Here is a 22152-nt window from a genome sequence, read left to right on the forward strand (position 1 = left end):
AGGCAAGAAAAAGAAAAGGCATTTAAATTGGAAAGGAAGAAGTAAAACTTTCCCTATTTAAAGAAGACATGATGCTACATATAGAAAATCCTGGAAAATCCACAAAAAAACATACTAGAGCTAACAAATTTAGCAAAGTAGTGGGGTACAAGATCAACATGCAAAGGTCAGTAGTGATTCTATACACTAGCAATGAACAATCTGGAGTAAATGAAAGAATTTTATTTACGATAGCAGCTAAAATAATCAAATATCTAAGTATAAATTTAGTCAACAAGGTAAAGGACTTAAAAATGGAAAACTATAAAACATTGCTGTAAGAAGACAAGAAGACCTAAATAAATGGAAGGACATTCTGAGTTCACTGACTGGAAGGCTAAATATTGTGATGAGGTCAATAGTACCCAAAATGATTTACAGAATCAACACAATCCCAATCAAAATTCCAATCGTCTTCTTTGCAGAAATGGAAAAGTCAATCAAATTCATATGAAAGGGGAAAGGGCTCTGAATAGCTACAATGATCTTGAAAAAGAACAAAGTTAGAGGATTCACACTTCCTGATTTCAAAACTTATTACAGGAGCAGATGAGGTTCAAGCAGTTGGGTGCCCACCTCCCACATGAGAGGTTCCAGGTGCAGTTCCTGGTGCCTCCTAAAGAAGACAAACAAACATTGAGCAAAAACAATGAGCATAAACAACAAGCAGACAAGAAAAAAAAATAACGGACAGATGAGAAAAAAAGACAATGAGCAGACAATGAGCAAAAACAATGAGCAGACAATGAGCAAAAATAAATGAGCAGGGAGCAGATGTGGCTCAAGCAGTTGAGTGACTGCCTCCCAAATGGGTAGCCATCTTGGGGTGGGGGGAGACTTATTACAAAGCTACAGTAATCCAAATAGTGTGGTACTGGCACAAGGAAAGACATATAAACTGTGGTTGATTGAATTATGTACCCCAAGCAAACATACGTCTTTCATCTTAATCCATGACTCCAAAGGTGTGAACCCAATGTAAATAGGACATTTTGAAGATATTGTTTAAGTTAAGGTGTGGCACAAATGAAGCAGTGTGGGTCATAATCTGGAATAATGTAGACCTTATAGGGAGAACTTAGAAGTCTCAAAAAACAGAATGAAGAGGATATTGCCATGTAACGGGTGGCAGTGACACAAGCCAAAGAACCCTAAAGATTGCCAGTAGCCAGCATCAGAACACTACAGATTTCAAGGAGAAATAAAGCCTTGCCAAAATCCTGATTTTAGACTTCCTCTAACCTCAAAACCATGAGCCAATACATTCCTGATGTCTCACCCTACCCGTTGTGTGGTATTTGTGACAGCAGCCTGGCAAACTAAGACAGAGATCAATGGACTAGAATTGTGAATTCAGAAATTCTCACAATGGATTTTTTATAACAGCATCAAGTCAATTCATTGGGGAAAGAACAGTCTCTTCCAGAAAAATTGCTAGGAAAATTGAATAGCCACATGCAAAAGGATGAAAGTGGATTCCTATCTCACACCATATTTAAAAAGAAACTCAAAATGGATCAAAGACCTAAATAAGGGAAGTAGATGGGGTTCAAGTGATTGGGCTTCTGCCTACAATATGGGAGGGCCCGGGTTTGATCCCTGGGGCCTCCTGGTAAAGGCGTGCCTGTGCAGTGAGCCAGTGCCTGCACAGAGAGCCAGTGCCTGCGCAAATGAGTCACACAGTAAGATGATGATGCAACAAAAGAGAGACGAAGGGGAGAGTCAAGGAAAGGTGCAACAGAAACCAGGAACTGAGGTGGTGCAAGTGACATGGAACCTCTCTCCACATCAGAGATCCCCAGGACTGCATCCCAGTGAATCCTAGAGGAGAAGAAAAGATAAAAAAAGAAATAGACACAGAAGATCACACAGCGAATGGACACAGCAAAAACAGCAGGGGGGGGGGGGGAAGGGGAAGGGGGAAAATAAGACCTAAATAAAAGAAAACTATAAAACTAGAAGAAAACACAAGGGAAAATCTTCAGTGCCTTGTATTAGCAATGGATTGCTAGACTTCACAACAAAAGCATGAGCAAAAAAAGAAAAAAATAGATAAACTGGACTTCCTCAAACTTAAAAACTTCTTGCATCAAAGGACACTACTGAGAAAGTGAAAAAACAACCTACAGAATATGAGAAAATACTTGGAAACCGTACCTCTCATAAAGGTCTAATATCTAGAATATATAAAAAACTCCTACAACTCAACAACAGAAAGACAAAAACCCAATTTAAAAATGGGAAAAGTCTTGAATAGACATTTCTTCAGAGAAGATAATCAAATAGCCAATAAGCACATGAAAAGATGCTCAACATCATTAGCCATTAAGGAAATGCTAATCAAAGCATAATGAGATACCACTTCACGCCTATTAGAATGGCAATTTTTTTTAAAAAGGAAAACAAGCATTGGCAGTAATGCAGAGAAATAGGAACCTTGGTGCACTGATGGTGGAAATGAAAATGGTGCAGCCACCATGGAAAACATTTTGGTCATTCGTCAGAAAGTTAAGAACAGAATTACCATATGACCTGGCAATCCCTCTTAAATGTATATAGCCTATTGAATTGAAAGCAGGGACTCATACAGATATTTGTACACACCAGTTTTCATAGCAGCATTTTTCACAATAGCTAAGATGTGGAAGCACACCAAATTTCCATCAATGGAAGAATGAATAAACAAAATGTGGTCTATTCATACAATGGGAGATTATTCAGCCATAAAAAGGAATGACCCTTGAAGACATCATGGTGAATAAAATAAGCCAGGCATATAAAGACCACATTGTATGATGCCACATTTTTTTTTTAAAGATTTATTTATTTATTTATTTAATTCCCGCCCCCCTCCCCTGGTTGTCTGTTCTTGGTGTCTATTTGCTGCGTCTTGTTTCTTTGTCCGCTTCTGTTGTCCTCAGCGGCACGGGAAGTGTGGGCGGCGCCATTCCTGGGCAGGCTGCTCTTTCTTTTCATGCTGGGCGGCTTTCCTCACGGGCGCACTCCTTGCGCGTGGGGCTCCCCCACGCGGGGGACACCCTTGCGTGGCACGGCACTCCTTGCGCGCATCAGCACTGCGCATGGCCAGCTCCACACGGGTCAAGGAGGCCCGGGGTTTGAACCGCGGACCTCCCATATGGTAGACGGACACCCTAACCACTGGGCCAAAGTCCGTTTCCCCTATTTTTTTTTTTAAGATTTATTTATTTATTTAATTTTCCCCCCTCCCCCAGTTGTCTGTTCTCTGTGTCTATTTGCTGCGTCTTGTTTCTTTGTCTGCTTCTGTTGTCGTCAGCGGCACGGGAAGTGTGGGCGGCGCCATTCCTGGGTAGGCTGCACTGTCTTTCACGCTGAGCGGCTCTCCTTACGGGGCGCACTCCTTGCGCGTGGGGCTCCCCTACGTGGGGGACACCCCTGCGTGGCAGGGCACTCCTTGCGCGTATCAGCACTGCGCATGGGCCAGCTGCACACGGGTCAAGGAGGCCCGGGGTTTGAACTGCGGACCTCCCATATGGTAGACGGACGCCCTAACCACTGGGCCAAGTCCGTTTCCGTGTATGATGCCACTTATAAGAAAATAATAGATTACAAAAATTCACAGAGTCAGAAACTAGAATATGTATTACTAGGTAGGGATTGGGAATTGGGAGTTATTGCTTAACAGGTACAGAGTTTTTGTTTGGGGTGATGGAAAACTTGGCGATGGATGGTGGTAATGGTAGCACAATATTGTGAATATGATGAATATCATTGACTTGTATACTTGAAAGGTGTTAAAATGGGAAATATTATGTTGTATATATATATTACCAAAGTAAATTTTTAAAAAAAATCTCATAGAACTGTACAACACAGAGTGAACCCTAATGTAAAGTATGGACTTGAGTTAATAACATAATTATAGTGATATTGGTTCATCAATTGAAAGACAGGTATCACACTAATGCAAACAGTTAATAATAGAGAAAACTGCGTGTGTTTTGGGGAGCACTTATGGGGACTCTGTACTTTCTGTGTTATTTTTCTGTAAACCTACCATGCTCTAAAAATAGTCTATCAAAAAAAAAGGATTACATGTTCAAAGGCATGATGTAAACAACCTACATTCAATTGTTCAGAAAAAAGGTAGACATGGATAGACAGATGATAGATGGATCATTGGATGGTTAGATAGATAATAATGTAGCAGATGTGGCAAAATATAAAAAGAGAAGGGAATTCACAATGATGAAACAACATACATCTAATCTTGTATCCTAATTTTAAAAAAACTTCTAAGTGTCCACAAAATATTTGTAAAATAAAACAAAACAAAAAGAGTTTTTCTAAGCAATAAGAAAGTGTCAATTCTGAAAGGATACAATCTTTGATAACATGTGAAAATGAAACAAATATAACCTACAAACATTCCATTTATTTAAATGATTATTATAATGTTTTAAAAAGAGCCTTCCCTTAGTGTAATCACTTAGAAATTGCAAAATAAATATTAGGCCAAAGATAAAAATTGAAGAATACAGAGTTGACCAATTAGAAACAGTGAAAAAATATATGCACACATCATACCTAAAACTTATGGGATGTGGCCAAAGCTGTAATCAGAGGTAAATTCTTAGCCTTAAAATACTTTCATTATAAAACAATAGAATAAATCTGACTAAACCAGGACACACCTAAAAAAAAAAAAAAGTAAGCACAGAGGCATCTATATCCCCAAACCAAGATTCCCACCGAAATAACCAACAAAATATGGAAACTGAAGGGACAAAAATAGTGTGTATCTGTGGCAGCCTGGCATATGTCAGAAAGAGAGAAATTTCTAATTGCTATGGTTCAGAGAGGACAGGCTTGAAGGAAGATATAGAAAATTAAACCATGAACCCAGGATCACACAGTGGAGTTTGCTGCTCTGCCTCTACCAGCTCTTAGGCCTCTCTGCACAGGCAAGACAGATTTACAATACACTTGAACCTTCTACCACCACTGCTTCTGGACCTGAAGTCACAGAGGGAGGCAGACTCCCTGGCCTCTGCTGGATTACAAGGAGCCAGACGAGTACCTGGCAGGTGCCAGGTGCACAATCTGTCTCTCCAGTGTGAGGGGAGGAAGGGATGGACAGAAGCGAGGACCAGCAGCTGGAGAAACAGTGCCACAGTCAACAAACTGCTTCCCCCACCCCATGGCTGCCCCCAAGAATTGGATGCATCACGTGCCCTGGTGGAGGTTGGTTTCTGCAGGAAACTGGAGGGAGGTCAGGAGGTGGAGTGCTGTGTTCACGAAGGCTAAGGAGGACCCTGCCACATTAAGGGTGCAAGGGGGTGGGTGCTGCACAGAGAGGGCCCCAAGCAGCTGCGAGTGACCCAGGCAGAGTGAGCAGCTGGGCTGTGTCACGGGGACCTGGTGTGGCTTTTACCCTGGAGGCTGTGAGGAATTGGGAGGATTCCGGAGCCGGGTAAATATTTGCGGATGGAGTGGGCCAAAGGATCAGGCCAGGTCACCCTGGCTGAAGCAGCCCCCCACCATTGCACAATGTCCCGCCTTCCCTTCCACCCAGGGGCACTGACGCTCAGATCCAGGGTCACTCCAGCCCTGCAAAAGCAATGGTGCCTCTGGGAGGCACACACCCATCAGTGGAGGCAGAAGGGGCTCTGAGTGGACTAAGTTGGATGGGGGGGGGCTGGGACAGTCACCAGGAGCCAAGGGACCATGCCAGCCTACATGCCCAGCTGCCTGCCTATGTCACTGTGTCCCTGGGACATTGGAGACCCAAGCCCTCACGGGTTCCTTCCTTGTGCCAAGTCCCCGAGGCATCGCGCACCCCATCCCCCTGCCCCAGCAGCCCCGAAGTCACCCAGGTCTGAGAAGACAAAAGTCTATGCCGCCTAAAGGTTTAAATTAAAAATTACCCAACGCCTGTTTCAAAGGTTTGGCAAATAAACGTCTGGAATTACTTCTTCAAACGCAAACAGTCACAGAATTAGCCTCATCACAAGCAATTGCTCCCCGTGGGTGGACAAATGCCAGAGAAATGTCACCAAGAAAATTGGGAACGCCTGCCTGGGTGCTGGCTCTGCTGAGACTCAGTTTCCCCAACATAAAACGCCCACACTGGAACCATGTGGCCCGAGAGGGAAGACGGTCTTGTTCTCTCCCAAGTTCCTGATCCAGGTGGCTCTGGGGCTATGGGAACAGGGGGGCTGGAAGAAGCCCCTGCTGGAAGGTGGGAGTCCCGGGGTGGGGGGGAGGGGCTCCTGGCCATGCCTGCACCTGCCCCTATGCCCCACACAGGATGTCTGCCCTTTTGGGTAGCAATAAGTCTGGCCCCTCCTGGGGCAGGAGGGGAACAGATGGGGCTCGAGTCGGTGCCCCCTTGACTGGGGGGTCCATGGCCTGCTCTTTTCCAGAGTGTTCTGGAAAGTCCCGTTCCCGACAGCTTCCCTCCAAGAGAAGCTCAGTGTGGCTGGGTGCTTACAACATGCTCTCCTTGTTCCTGACCCTGGGCCTGGGTCCCGGGGCCTCCACCCACCCACTGGCCTCCCCGGCATGCCTGTCCCTACCTCTCTCTGCAGCTCTTGCCTCCCTGGATCCCATTTTTCCTGCACCTCTGCCCCTCCCTCCTGTGTGCCTGCTTCTCCATGCATCCTGCTCTCTCCTGCACTCCTCACCACTGCAATCCCCTGGCACCCCTCACCCATGCGCTACCGTCCCTGATTACCCCTATTCCCCTCACCCCTCCATCACAACCCCAGCTCCCCCTGCACCCCTCACCCCTCCACTACAACCCCATCTCCCCTGCACCCCTCCCCTTCCACTACAACCCCATCTCCCCCTGCACCCCTCACCCCTATAGTACAACCTCCATCTCTCTACTATAACCCCCATCTCCCCTTGTACCCCTTACCCTTCCACTACAACCCCATCTCCCCCTGCACCCTCATTCCTACATCACAAGCCCCATCTTCCCCTGGACCCCTACATCTCACTGTGTCCCCGCCTCCCCTGCCCCCCGCCTTCTCCACCACTTCCGCCCCACCCTATACGGCCTTCTGGATAGGATTCCCAGTTTCCCCACTGTCACTCAGGCTGGGTGGACTGGGGGGCCCATGGCATGCCCCAAAAGTACGAGCTGATACCCTCAGCAGACCCCTGGGGCCCCCACCCCTGTGTACCTCCAAGCAGGGCCGGAGGGAGCTAGGAGCTGTGTGCAAGACAGACTTGCCTCTCAGGGACAACTCTTATTGCCAGAATCTACCTGGGGAACCCCCCCCCCCAGGAGATCACCTAGAGGAGAGCTCGCACAGCCAGGCTTCCCAACTCACACAGGGATCTGGCTAGGCCCAGAGGAGTGTGTGTGCAGGGAGACCTTGCTGATAGGGGGCACTGATCATCAGGAGATGATCGGCTGGAAGATGCTGGCAGGACAGAGGCTGATGGGGAGGCCCCAGAGCCTACTGTGTGCAGAGTCTGCAGAGGCTCAGTGGGGACCAGCCTGGCCTGGGATCACCCAGTTTTCTGAACACCTACTGTTTGCAGCACCTACAGCTGGTTCAGTGAGGACCAGCATGGTCTGGGATCAGCCAGATTCCTGAACACCTACTGTGCGCAGCACCCACAACAGGTTCAGTGGGGACCAGCCTGGCCTGGGATCACCTGGGTTCTTGAACACCTAATGTGCACAGCACCTGCAGAGGCTCAGGGGGGACTAGCCTAGCCCTGAGGTCACCCAGGTCCCTCGGCACAGCCCCAGGAGCAATTACCACACACTTGCCATAAAGGGGTCCAGGCACCCCCACTTTACAGATGAGAAACAGAGGACTGCTGGGCAGAACACCTCCCTGCAAGTCTGGCTCCCTGGATCATCTGGCCCCCTGTGCAGGCCACCGGGATCCTGTCTCTGGCTTGCTCTCCCAGGCTTTGCTCTTATCTGGAAGTCCCCATCAAGGCTCTCCCTTGCTTGCAATTCAAGGTCGAGCCCAAAGTTGAAAGAGCTCTGGGCATGACCTATTCACTCCAGTGGCCTTGGCAATGGGGAAGAGTGGGAAATGACCCAAACGTCCAATGGGGGATGTGTTTCAAGCTCTCAGCCTGAGAGCGCCAGGCAGAGCCCAGGGAAAAGAGTGAATCGGCCATGGGCAAGTCTGGGGAAAGCCATCCCAGATGGCCACCTGCAAGGGCAGAGGTCCCAGGGCAGGACAAGGCAGATGGGGTGGGGTGGGCCGGAGGGATCAGTGGGTGAAGCGTGGCATCCACCGTTTGCAAGGCACCTGGACGAACAAGCAAGGTTAACAGGTAACGCGAGGGTAGCATAGGCTCAAAACCCACGCCGTGTATAAAAACACACAAGCAGAAACCACACCCCTGAGGGCTGAGATCACTGGGCAGACGGGGCTCCTGCAGGTGTGACTGACACCATTTGTTTCCTTTTCCTTCTTCTCCTCTATCTTCCATATTTTCCATGAATGAGCCCATATTCCTCTATAATTAAAAAAAAAAATCAAGAATCCAAGGTGGGTGCCAGCGCAATGATCATCTGGCACCCATCTGCTCAGCCCACGGGCTCTGCCTCACGTCCCCCTCATCCGGCCTCTCGAGCAGCCCAGCCAGACCCAGGAGGTACAGGCCATGCTCTTGTCCCTGGGCCTAGAGTGGCAGAGGGTAGACACCCTGTCAAGGGAGATGCTACCTTGTGAAGGATGGGCCTTGCCCGGGACTGAGACCCCTGCCCCTCACCAATACCTTCGTGCCCCGTCCTGGCCCTCTCAGTTGCCTGAGTGGCCCAAGCCTCAGTTTCCCCATCTGTATGTACACTTGGTGCAGGGGTAAGCTCCATCTGCTACAAGTCCCTCCAGGAACCGTGTCCAGGTCTGGTCCCCTTCTCTTGGCCAGAGAGATTAGGGAGCCCACTGGGCTGTGGGGCACCCAGTACCTCCCTCCAGGCCCCTCGCAGCGGAAGCCCCAGCTGGAGGAGCTGCTTCTACAACTCCACTGTCTTATAAAATGCAGAGAGCAGCAAGTACTTTCACGTGGATCAATGACCTAATTAGGATTTTGAGGGTGGGGGAGAGTGAAAATAGCTTGAAAGCAAAAGCTGAACTAAAACCACATTTGAAACACCAAATGTGTGATCTGCAACATGCCAGCTCGGCAAGATGGGCCGTGGAAGGGCGGGGTGCCCTGAGCTTCCGGCTTTCCCACCCTGATGTGGCAGCCAAACGCACAGGTCAGCCTGTGGGCACGGGTCAGCCTGCGGGCGAGAGGCCTCAGCCACGGGCTCTCCCAATCTGAGCTGCGGGGGTCGGTTCCTACAGGGGTGTCCCCACTGCCTCAAAAGGCCAAGATGACATACTCCCAGAGATCCCAAGTGAGGGATCGAGGGGTGGTCCAGGCAGGGGGGCGGTGTTCAGAGGCAGATCCCAGGGGACATGGAGACGACAATGTGTGGAGAGTGAGTCCAAGGAATGGGCGAGGTGGAATATGACCAGAGTGACCATGAGAGGCCCAAGGGAAGGCCTGGAGAGGTGAGCTGAGGGGCAGGGATGAGGCTGGAGCCTGCAGAGGCCAGGGTCCATGCAGAGGAGGGGACAGGCAAGACACTCACACGGCCTTTGCTAGCACGCACCCGGGACAGCACGCGAACGGAGCACAGCAAGGGACTCTTGTCTGGGGCCCTCGGCATTGCGGGACTTTCCGGGCTGGCACCACACCCACAGGCCATGCTGGGAACTGCCAGCCACACCTCATCCCGAGTAGGGGTGACGTGGCAAGAGGCAGTGTGGCGGGAGAACGATGGGACAGGGGTCAGGAGCAGCAGGAGGGTGGTGTGGTGGGATGTGACTTCGTGGGAGGGGGTTTGGTGGAATGGCGGTGTGTTGGGAGGCAGTGTGTGGGAAGTGGCACCATGGGACGTGGCACGGTGGGAGGATGACGTAGGAGGTGGCGTGGCACTCACACCGTTGACAGAGTGGCCAGGTGTGGAACACCTCCTTTGCTCAGCCCTTCATGGGGCCTGGCAGGGTATGAACACTGTCCACAGCCCACAGCTGGTGAGTGGCAAAGCCTTGCCACGCAGAATGTTCTTTCTCCTTCCGCTCCTGAAAAGAACGGGCTCAGGCATGGGAAAGGGCTCAGGGCACTTTTGGAGGGCCACAACCCTGGACTCACTCTTCGTTCGTCACCCTTGCCGAGGAATGACCCATGGGTTCAATTACAGGGGTCCCCGGACGCCCTAGCTGAGGGTAGCCCCCCCCTCAGTGGCAGGCAGGTCTGCAGAGCTCAGCCCATCCACCAAGCCCCCCAAAGCTGAAGCACTCACGAGCCAAGAGTGAGCTCCTTGCCCTGGTAACTGGACCTAACGTCACTAGGACGCAGGAGTACATGAGCCTGACAGACAAGGCCAGGTCACCCCACGCTGGTGAGTGGCAAAGTCGCTCGGGCAGGGGCGTCATCCACACAAGGAAGGGCAGCTCAGGGCCAGGGGCCGAGGGCCTGGCCACGGCACCAGCTTGCAGCCAGCTCGTGGCATTGGAAAGCCAGTGCCCTCGAGGAGGCCTGGGTCACTCTGAAGGCCTCTGAAGGGACCATACCACACTAGGAACCAGACTCTGTTCTCAGAAAACGGGGGCGCTCAGAGCAGCTATGAGAACCCTGAAACACAGTGAACCCAGAAAACCTGAGGCTAGATGCAACACCAGTGTAGAGAGGGGGCGGCACTTCCCAAACAGGGCGAGCTAAAAGTGGGCACAGCAACGACCCCAGGCAGGAGAACGTGACAAAGTGAGGCCAATGTACCTCTGTAGAAATAAATCCATAAGAAGAAAACCAAGACTTCTGAAGCAAATTTGGAGCAAGAGGACAACATACAAACACACACATACACATTTAAAAATGAAAGCAGGGGGTACCAGCTAACAACTGAGAGCCTGCCGGCGTTCACCACCAAACCAAGGACATGATGACAAGACGTTTCTAATTTCCAGTCACAGGAAATAGCAAAGAAGAAGTTCACCTATAACCATAAAAATAGAGTTCAATTCTCACCTTGCACCTATGTCAAAATAAACTCGAGGCCAATGAAATCTTAAGGTGTAAGAAATAAGATTTGGGAATAGTGGTAAGAAATGATGTATGTGTGTGATTTGGGTTACATGCTAGGAAAATCTCCACATAAGACAACAGGCTCCTTAAAAGAGGAAAATCTCATAGATTTGGCCAGCAGATATTAAAAATTTCTGAACATCAAAAACCCAATGTAGGGGAGTGTATGTGGCTCAAGCCTTTGGATGCCCGCCTACCACACAGAAGATCCCAGGTTCGATTTCTGTGCTTCCTAAAGAGGACATTCTAAAGAGGACAAGAAAGACAGCAAGCTGATTTGACAGGCTGGCATGATGGGCTAATGCGGCAAGTTGATACAACGAGATGACACATCAAGATGGTGCAATGAAGAAACACAATAAGAGACACAACAAGCAGGGAGTAGATGTGGCTCAAGTGATTGGGGGCCTCCCTACAACATGGGAGGTCCCGGGTTCCGTTCCCAGTGCCTCTTAAAAAGAAGACAAGCAGGCACAGAGAACACACAATGAACAGACACAGAGAGCAGATAGCGAGTGCAAACTATGGGGGGGATAAATAAATAAATCTTTAAAAAAACAACCCCAATGTAAAATTGAGCGTGGGGGTGGGATACAGGAATTCTCTAGTGTCTGTGTGGTTTTTTCGTAAACCTACAGCTGCTTTAAACTTTTTGTCTTATAAAACACTGTCAACAAAAATTAAAAGGCTGAGAAAAAACTTCCTCAAGCACATGGGTAGGTCAAGAATTACTATCTTTAGTATATAAAGATTCCTTTCAGTACTGAGAAACACAGCCGAGCCCCAAGGGTGCCAGGCCCTCCACGCTGGGGGGTAGGGAGGGTAGCATGCAAGCCGAGGAGGAAGGCAGGGTCCCCTAGAGGACAGGCGGGGTGGGTTTCTCGGTGTGGGCATGGCCTGTGGTGAAAGGGCACCCCAGCCCCTCACAACACTTCTCACCTGGGGCCGGCAATCAGTGTCACCCCTCCCCCCCCTTCTGGCTCCCCCTTCCCAGATTGGGTGGGGGGCCCTGCCTGGCACCACCATCTTGCAACTCCACGGTGGGCCACTGGTGTCTCTGTCCGGCCAAGCTGGGGGCTCCCTGAGGACAGGGCTGGGCCTGACGTGGTTGCAAATCCCAGTGAGTGAGGTGAGACGGGGGTGATAAAGGGGTGCCAGTCTCAGCCTCATGCCAACGGAGCCCCCCCCCCCACTGCTACCCACCATTCTGGCCCAGCTGGCAGTTTCCCACACCAATGGAAAAAGGCAAGAGGGGGCAGGGCAGCCCTGCCCATCCCCTCTGTCCTACAGACCTGCTGTAGCCCTGCTCAAGCCAGGTCCTCCACACTGGGTGTCAAGTCCACAGGGCAGGGGCCGGCCGAGCACCCGTGCAGACCAAGCTTGGCCAGGGAGGGGCAACGTCCACTCTCAGGCCTGGCCACACAGCTGGGTCAGCCTTTATGGCAAAACCAACGAGACAGGGTCCCAGCAGGCCATGCTTTTCCACCCCTCACAGGGAGCCACTGGGCCTCCTACCCTGCCCTAGTGGCAGCGTGCCCCCACCACGTTGGCTCCACGGGCTCGGGGAGGTGCTCACAAGTGGAGGCCCCCTCCAGAATTCCTGAGCTCGAGGCCTCACTTGGCAGGAGCTGGAATCAACAGAATCCATAAGCGCCGCAACCCTGGTGGTCACGGGTCAGCAAACTCTAGTCCCTGGCAGTCACGGCCAGGCTCGCAGTCTGTGCCCACCCTTGTCCTCTGTCGACAGAGAGCCTGTGGCCCTCAAAGCCAAGGAACTTGACTCCGTGGTCCTTTGAGATGACGTGTATGTGCCCCTCCCTGGGCTGCGCTTGGCCTCAGAGTCTCCAACAGGTGCCCCAGTGGGTGGGCCCACCCATGCCTCCTGCTGGCAGGTTCTGGCCTCCTCGGGCAGGAGGATACTGCCATCCCCAGCTGGGTGTTGACCTTTGCCAACACTGGACAGGGTGGTGGATAGTGTCTGAGGCAAGTTCAATGGCGATCAGGCCCAGCGATGGTCCTGCTTCTGGTTGTCACGGACAAGCAATCTGGCCAGCTGGCCCCACCTCCTGAGTCTGACATTAAACGGATGTCTGCTGTCCACACCCAGCCTGAAGATTCTGCCTGCCCACGGGATGCTGACCAGAAGCACACTGCCCTGGGCTTGAGCCTGACAATGAAACCACGGCTGCTGTCCACACCCAGCCCGAAGACTCTGCTTGCCCAGGGGTTGTGACCAGATATGTACAACGCCCGGGGCTAAAGCCTGACATTAAACTGATGGCTGCTGCCCACACCCAGCCCAGAGGCTTTGCCTGCCCAGGAGTTACTGACCAGAAGCGCATACTGCCAGGCACTTGAGCCTGACATTAAACTGATGGCTTCTGTCCACACCCAGCCCGGAGACTCTGCTCACCCAGGGGATGCTGGCCAGACACGCACACACGGCCCACAACTCAAGCCTGACATTAAACTGATGGCTGCTGTCCACACCCAGCCCAGAGGCTCTGCCTGCCCAGGGATTGCACACTAGAAGTGCACACTGCCCAGGGCCTACCATCCTTCCTTCTGTGGACTGTGCCCAACAGGCCCATGGGGCATTCTGTTGTCCTGCATTGGGGGGGGACTCAGGGGAGGACTCCCAGGCCAAACAGCTGGCCACAGGTCACTCACCTGCCTCGAGGGGAGGTCAGCATGTCCTGAAACCCAGCCTGCCGGCTCCGGCTCCTGCAGGGGAAAGCAGGGGCACTGCGTGAGGCCATGCCTGGCCAGGGAAAGTTCTTTTCTGGACAAAGGGGAACTCAGCTGGGCATGACAGCCTAGATTGCTTCCTGGGTGGGGTTCCCCATGGTGGCTCTGCCATACCCCTGGCTGCCCAGTGATGACACACAGGTGTGCATGGGCCTGTCCCCACGTGGCGGGCATGGGCCACATCAGCAGCTGGCCATTACTGCTCCTTGGGAGTGTTGGAAACTGAGGCACAGTGGTCTCACTAGGAAGACGTGCTGTTTCCAGGGCTATGCTTGCACCCTAAGGTATGCGGTAATTAAGAGTTCCCGGCAAACAGGATGAAGCTGTTAAAGGCTGAAAGAAAAGATGAGCACATACCTTTTGTAGTAAATAGAACATTTAGACTTTGTGCCTTGAGATAAGATTTTTTAAGTTCCTTAGTAATGCTAATAGTTAACTGCTTGTTGCTGCTCGTTGTCCCGTAGACTGGGGTACATAGAGAGCCCCTTGTAAACAATAAAGTTGTCTGAGGAGTCATTACTTGCAGGCCCCCTGATCCCAGCTCTCTCATTCTTCCATTCTTTTTCTTTCTTTCTTTCTTTCTCTTTCCTTCACTCTCCTTTTTCTCTTTCTTTCATTCCCGATACCCTTCGGGTCCAAATCTCCAACATGGGAACATCTTCTAAGGCTGTTGACTGTCCTTCAAAAAGTGTGATAGTGCAAAGCTGCGTAACACCTAAACCTGTGGATGGATGCCTTGTCCTTCACCCCTCCTGAAGGCTGGGTGTGTTTCATCCTGATAAACCAGGAGGCGGCAGGGAGAACTCCATGCACAGGGGCACCCTTCTTGGTGCCCTCCACCTCTCCTGAGACTCCCCTGAGCCAGCCCTGAGTCTGTGACCCTTCCAGGAAGGCAGCCTGGACCTCCAGTTTCTGGTATCCCTGGGGGCATCAGAGCCAATGAGGAGGGACCCGGGCGGGCAGGCCCTGAACCAATGGCCAGGAGGGACCGTCTGTCGTGACCTGTTCCAGGAGCCCCGGGCGCTCACAGTGTACAGGCTGGAGGGTAGACAGGGAGGTACCTGGGTCCCATCCGGCCTGCAGCCCCCTGTGGAGATGAGGGAACCCCACAGCTTCCCGGCTAGGCTGACGGCCCCGGGGACACGTTCCTTCTCACTCTGTCTAGGCCACGGATGTTGCCAGAAATGTGTTTATGTTGTAAAAATGAAAACTGAAAGATGCAACAGCGTGGACAGGTGGAGAGGGCCTGGGCCGTGGGTGGGGGCCCCCTCTGAGGCGGGGGTGGCGTTGGTAAAGGATCATCTCCCCCTCGGCGCCTCAGTGTTTTCCAGGCTGCTCCGAGCCTCTGTCCAATCTCCCATTATGGACGAGGTCCAGGGTGGGTCTCCCTGCCTCACAGTTGCCCCCTCATCATGGGGAGGGGCTTCACGTGGGAGTGGGGTGCTGGCCAGGTGTCGGGCGGGGGTCATGGTGGGGGTGTCACCGGACAAGGCAGCGTGCGTGTGCCGTGTGCACACGTGGGCCTATGCACGTGGCTGCCTGTCACAGCGGCAGGCAAGGTCGAGGGTCCCCCGGCCACCCCACCCCCTCAGGCAGAGGAGACACGGTTCCTCCTCTGGGGCAGGAAGCTCAGGAGTGGGCTTTTGCTCTGAGCACCGCGCTTCTGCTTTAGGCCGAGATGTTCACGACGTTCTGCCCGTTAAGAAACGCGGGACTGGTTTTTTCAGTCCTGATAATCGTCAGGGGCTCGCAAGCCCTGGGTGCACCTCAGGATCTCGCCAAGTCCCTGCAGTGCCCTGACATAGGCTCACGTCCACGCTTTACAGATAGAGAAACTGAGTCGCAGTGAGGCAGCGGCTGGGTCAGGATTGGAACCCAGGCCTTTCTGACCCTGGCTCCCCCCAACCCAGCAGCCACAAGAGCAGCACGTGGCCAGGCTGAGACCTGCACAACGCGTGGGAGAGCCAATGGCTCAGGGGGTCTGTGGGCTGGGAGGGTTCAGGGAGGGCTTCCACAGGGGGAGGGGCAGGGGAGCGAGAGGGCCTGGGAGGAGGGTGGCGATGGGTTGGAGGTCTGGGCCTCTGGCCTGCAGGTGTCCATCACGGCAGTGATTTTGCGGGAGGGGGGTATGACAGAGGGACTCAGAGTGGCACTTGTGTTCATGAAGGCAGAACCAGTGAGAGGCTTTATGACCAGGGGTGGGGCCACGCGTCCTGGAGAGACCCCCTCAACACTCCCAGGGGACAGGCTGCTGGCTCAGGGGTCACCGCCTGGAGAAGGACCTGGTGCCAGGAGCCTCAGGGCTGCCCAAGCAGCTGCCCCCCATTACCCTCAAATGAGGATGGGTCCCCGGGGAGGGGTGTGAACCTACCTTCACCAGCCCTGTTCTACCCCCACCTGGACCCCTCCCCAGGAACGGGTCTCCTCTGGCCTCTGCCCACAACCCACAGACCACGCCCCCCCCCCAGGTTTTGGGAAAGCGTGGGATATGGAGTCCTGCCTACCATGCGGGCTGCCCAATAGATGACTGCAGGGGCTCAGGCGGGGCCACGAGGGCTGGCTGGACCCCTGAGCCGAAGACCCGTAGACGGCTCAGTCCTTGGAGACCATTTTCACGAGCACACGCCAGGCCAAAGAAGACTGGCACCACAAACAGAGCCTACCGCAAACGCCGGGGCAGGAGGTGTCTGGGCTCACCGGCAGTGTGGCCTGGGCACGTGGCTGTCCTCCTGGAGCCTTGGCGCTCCCTCAGTGAGCAGAGGGTGAGATCAGCCATGTGGGGCCGTGGGGAGATCCTGACAGAAGGGGCGTTCCAGCGGGGGCCAACGGGCATGAGGGCTGTGGTCGGGGCAGGAGGCGGGGAGGACACGGGCCAACCCAGGCCGCCAGCCGCCCGGGCACATGGAGAGGGTGTGTTCGCTTCTGCCACACTCTCTGCTTCCCAGACACAGCCACCAGGCAGGGAAAGCTCCAGCCTCCCCCGGGGGGCCGGGCCTCATCCTTCCCGCAGGCAGTTCAGAGTCCACGCCGGGACCCCCTGGGCGAGTGGCAGGGCCTGGCCTGGGGGAGGCCACCCTGAAAGAGGCCCACACGCCCGGGGTCCTTCTTACAGGAGCCCGTCCCCACCCCAGCCTGTGCGCTAACCACCAACCATCCAGCCCATGGGTCGTAAGAGGCACTGAGGGGATCTTGCCCCCAAAACCTGGCCCCTCCCTGGCTCTGTACCCTAACAGGCAGCCGGAGGAAGCAGGAGCAGGCTGGGCTGGACCTTTCCCGGCTGCCCTCTGGTGGCCACACTCGGCTCCTCTCTGCTTTGTCAGAGGCCACTGGGGGGGGGGCGTAGTGCCTGACAGTGGAGGGAGGAGGGGAGCGTGTGGGCATCCCTAGCTCTGGATCTGGCTTTGTGCCCCGTGCCACTGGCCGCAGTGAGTAGCCCTCCAAGTGGGCAAGGCTGACTCCCAGTACTGGGGCGTCTTGATCGAGGCTGGCAGCCAAAGAACAAGTCCCTTCATCGAGCTACCTCAGAATCTCCCATGGCTTGCCCTCGGAACGCCACCCTCTGTCGCTGGACCTATTTGCAGAGTGGGCCCTCTTCCTGCCCCGGGCCAGGGGATGCGACAGAGCTCTGGAGTGCCAGGGACAGGAGCTCCTGGCTCCTCGAGGGGTAAGTGGAACACTGCCGTCCCTGTCCCCCCACCACAGACCCATCTATTGGAGGGAATGGGGTGCAGGGAACCCACCCTGAATCCCTGGGCAGCCCACAGGGGGACAGAGCCACTGATCTACCCTGCTAGAAATGCCGCTGGGTCTCGCAGATACAGAAGAGAGCCAGGTGCCGCTTCTGGAGGGAGTCACCAGCCTGTACCGATGGGTCCCCCAGCAGCGCAGATGGGGCGGGGACCCAAGCTTCGGTCAGTAGGGAGAGCTGGGGGGCCTGGGCTGGGGCTGGACCCTCAGTGACACCTGACCTCACTGGCTCAGAATGTGAATCCCTGCGCTGGGTGAGCCCACCTTGCCAGCACTGTGACAGGTACTGGCAGACACAGACCCAGGGGAAGGGGTGCAGTGGGGAGAGGGACCAGAGGCAGGTGCCACCATCCCCGACACCCAGCCCCCACTCTGTGGCCGGACCAAGAGCCCTGGATCGCTTGCTCCGTACCTAACTGTGCCCAGCACCCACCACTGTCCCAGGTTGAGACAGGGCAGGGAACACCTGCCCTGATGGGCCAAGGGCTCCCAGGGGACCCAGGCCTGTCCCCATCCGGGGAGGCTTCCCCAATAGGCACCAGCACTGGCCCTGGCATCGCTTGGCCCTCTAGGTTTAGAAATCCGGACCTGCCCTGGGCCCTGCACGGTGAGCAGAGCGGGATGCAGAAGTGGTGTGGCATTTGTGACCCCCTGGGCTTGTGAACCTTGTTAGGGTACCTCTTTCCCTCGTTTCTAGATATGCCTGGGTCTTACAGAGAAAAGGGAGCGCAGCCTCGTTCACTCTGATAGAATACTTGTGTGTTGTGAACGGTGAGACAGAAGTACCTGACATTGAATTACTTAAGAATTAAGAGCCGGGAAGCAGGCTTCACCAAGCTTGCCCAGGGAGAATCACCCGGAAACCGAGCTCAGTACACCCCTAATGGCCAGGCCCAGGAAATACCTGGGCCTGGGAAAGGCCCTCTTGGCCAGGTCAGAGGCACAGGGGCAGAGGGGAGGGGGTAAAGGGGGATGCCCAAAGGGCCCCCAGGCAAAGACCCCAGACTTTGGTTCCATGCCTGACCCTCTAGGCTGTGGGAGCAGCGACCAGTGCACAGACAGTCCCTTGGCCCCTGCCAAGTTCCTTGGACCTGGCCCCGGGTGGGGGGCGAGGGAAAGTTTCCATGCTCCCAGGCCTCTGAGCGTCCTGCCGCGCGGACATAGGCTGAGGAACTGGCCGTGTCTGGGCCGGGGGCACGCGGTGCGGGGCAGGGCCACCGAGGCGACGCACAAAGGGACCCGTCCCCGCTGGCCCGGGGTGTCCGGCGCTGCGACGCGGCCAGAGGCGGGGGGAGGCACGGGCCCTGGTCTCGGACTCCAACCCCGGCTCCCTCCCCGATCCTGGCCGCCAGTTCCCGCCCCATCCCAGCTCCGACGGCCCACCCCGGTTCCGACCCCGGGCCCTTCTTGGACAGTGACCTCTCGGCCCCCCGGCTCCGCACCCCCGGCCCATTTCGGAGCCCGACTCCGACCCTGTCCATCGGCACTGCCATAATCCCCTCCCCAGCCCGGGCCTGAGTCCCCGGCTCCGACCCCCGTCGGGGTCCCGCCTGTCCCGGATCCCGATTCGGATCTCGGGCCCCGCCTCCCGCCCCGCGCTTACCTGGAAAGCAGCTTGGGCGGCTCCGCAGCTCGGCCCCTGTGCCCCGCCAGGCGTTCCCGAGGACCCCGCCTTTTCCCAGGGGCGCTGCGCGGGTCGCTGCCCGCGGGGCCGCAGCTCCGGGCGGTGCGGGGCTGCCCCTCCCGGGTCCAGCGCTGCGCCCCGAGCCCAGCCCGTGCGCAAAGCGGGTCCCAAGCCGCGGGCGCCGCGCTCCAGCCCGACCCCGCCCACCTCGAATTTTCCCATTGGCCGCCGGGCCCGGCAACCGGCGCCAATTGGACAGGAGCGGGGAGGCGACGGCCTGCCATTGGGCGCGCGGCGTGTCCGTCCCGGGCGCGGCGGGGCCCAGGGCCCGGCACCTGCCGGCACCGCTGCGGCGCTGGCTACGGGACCGCGGGGCCGCCTCCTCCCGGCCGCCCTCCGAGGACGTCCCTGACCGCCGGCCCCGGCGCCCCTTCCCTGGACTCCGATCTCGACGCCACTCTCCCTCAGCACCCCCAGTTCGCAGGTATATTTTACCTTGCCCCGCTGTCGCCATCAACTCGAATTCCACACACAGCCCGCGAGGGGGGAGTTCGGCTGCAGTCCTCTTTTTCCAGATGGGGAACCTGAGGCTCAGAGAGGCTGTCACTTGATTTGAGGCCAATGGGACTCCAACACAGTCCCTCTGACTCCAGGGTCTGTGGGCTTTCCCACCTGGCCCCTCACTCCAGGGTTCCTTCAGCCGGTGCTGGATGCGGCTTTGGCGCAGCAAGGTGGGGGCAGAGGGGGTGAAAGGGGTGGTAGCGTCTCCTAGGGTAGGAAGAAACCCCCAAACTTGAATCCACTGACATCTTGGGCCCAGACTGCCCTTCCACCAACTTCCTCCATCGCACCCCAACAGCTCTCAGCTGGTCCCCTTTTTCCTCCAAACACCTGGGGTCATGGACACAGGCCACAGTGCTCTAGCCATGGCAAGCTGAGTGGTACATAGATCACCTTCCCTAGCAGGTGGAGACCCCAACCTCATCCCGCAGTGACACAGGGCACATGTGACTACAGCCTCAGCTAGCTCTGCTCCATTTGTGGAGTGGGGACACCCGTGCTGTTTGGAGTGTTCTCCATGGTCAGTGACCATGACCAAGAAGATATTAATGCTGGTGATTCTTGGCCTGGAACCAGACTCTTGTGACCTATTTTCCCACATCAGGGGGTCCAGCATGTTCACCCTAACCACAACCAAGAAAGTGAAATGGCTCCGGGGCAAGGACTCACCACTCATACCACCATGAGGCCACCTGTGCCCTGGCAGACATGGCAAGTCGATCCAGCAGCGTCTCAGAGCCAGGCAGCCCTGACCAATCAACTGGAGTTTGGCACTTGATGTGAAGCCCTTTTGTGTCCCTGGCCTAGGGACATTGCCCTGGAGTAAGGCTGTCCTGGTTTCCATGGGCAGCTGCTGGGTGGGCTGGGGGGCGGGGCTCTCTTTCCTCCGTTTAGGAGTGGATTTAATTAGCTCGAGGGTCCCGTTGCTTCTTGAGTGAGCCCCACACGCTCTGCCACATATTATCAAAATGTGGAAGCCGGGAATGTCAGGAGGGGCAGGCTGGGCTGTGTCCATTAGGGCTGGACCTCCCAGTGCAGCCCAGCTCCTCAGCAGGCCCTCCAGCCCAGCAAGGCCCCCTCCCCGCACATTTGTGGATAGTGCCAAGACAGGAGGCTAGTCAGACCCCTGCCATGAGAGAAGGCTGGGGTCAGGAACCGAGAACCAAGGAGATGGACTCCACCTCTTGCCCAGTCTTCTCTTTCTCTCTCTCACCCTCCCTATCCTCTGTAGGGAAGCACACAGGGAGGAAGAGGTTACATCTGGATGTGAGGTAAACTTTCCCACAGTTGCAGGAGGTAGTGAGCTCTCCATGTGGGGATGTGTGCAATCAGACACCAGTGGCAGTGAGCCACTCTTCCAGCCCCGAGATCCCAGGGCTTGGGATCTGGCCTTGTCTGCCCCAGCCCCCAATGTTGTCCAGCCTCGGGCCAGTGGTGAAAGAGCTGGAGAGAATATCAGTGAGCCTCTGAAAGATGGGGAGGGGGTGAGGCTGGAGGTAGGAGCTGGCTCAGGGCCACCTTCTGTCTATGGCAGCATAGGATTTGAACCTCTGTCAGACCAATGTGTGACTGTCTTCTCCTTGCAAGGAATTGGCCACTCTGTGGCCCTACTCCTCTGTGGTAGCTGGCCCCAGACCCCAGGCACAGTCACTCACCCCCAGCCACATGTCCTACTTGTCCCCACAAGGTCCAGCAGCCACAGAAGGAAATCCCTGGCACTGGCCAGCAAGTTTCCCACTGCTGGGTGGTGGGGAGGGAGGATGGTATATCAGGCATGGGTCAGTTGCCCATAGGCCACAAGTACCTGGCCTGTTGAGTTCCTGGAGGCCCACAGGTGAGATGGCATTAGAGTAGGGCCAGAACGAGCCTGAGTGGACACTATGCAGGTCTGGTTGAATCGGACCTTTGCCAAGTACCAGCCAGGCCCTTTGCCTCTTGGAGCCTAGCCCACTGCCTACAGTTCAGCTGCTGGTGTAAATGACAGCATGCAGTGGCCAGGCCATCCTGCCTAGGGGATTCTGCTTGCCCCACAGCTTCCCGAGAGCTGAACCAGGAGCACCGGGTGGTGTGGGAGTCTTGACCCGCCCAGCCTTCAAAGACAAGTCCCCTAACTTGAGTCCTTGACAAAAGTGTATGATGTTATGTCATTCCAGAACCTTCCTTGGATTCTCCTCCCCCTCCCAGAGTGCTATACCATCTCCAGTCTCCTGAGACTGGAGCACAAAGGCTGGCCCTCTGGGTGCCCAATGGCATCATGCTGACCTTCAGTTTCTTCATGTCACCACCCTAGCTCTTCAACTATAAGCTCAAGTCCATGGCATACCTGCCTGGCACATGCT

The 22152-nt window shown here is 55.1% G+C and overlaps 1 protein-coding gene across 8 annotated transcripts in view; it reads right to left on the bottom strand.

Moving 5' to 3' along the window:
- Positions 1-22152, bottom strand: part of ARVCF (ARVCF delta catenin family member) — a 66233-nt gene that overhangs the window by 41327 nt on the left and 2754 nt on the right. For 2 of the 8 annotated variants that reach the window (XM_058281842.2, XM_058281836.2), the window contains exons 1-2: positions 19232-19415; positions 13804-13857 (exon numbers count right to left, since the gene is read on the bottom strand). Coding sequence is in view for 2 of the 8 variants with exons in the window: in XM_071209933.1 (XP_071066034.1) it covers positions 13804-13857 (54 nt within the window). In the remaining 6 variants the exon portion in view is untranslated. Of the gene's footprint in view, positions 1-13803; positions 13858-19231; positions 19416-19747; positions 19765-22152 lie in introns of those variants that run through there. The other 6 variants (XM_071209933.1, XM_071209932.1, XM_058281838.2 and 3 more) reach the window with 5 other exon arrangements.

Source organism: Dasypus novemcinctus, chromosome 19, assembly GCF_030445035.2.
Source record: "Dasypus novemcinctus isolate mDasNov1 chromosome 19, mDasNov1.1.hap2, whole genome shotgun sequence".
Classification (NCBI taxonomy): Eukaryota; Metazoa; Chordata; class Mammalia; order Cingulata; family Dasypodidae; genus Dasypus; species Dasypus novemcinctus.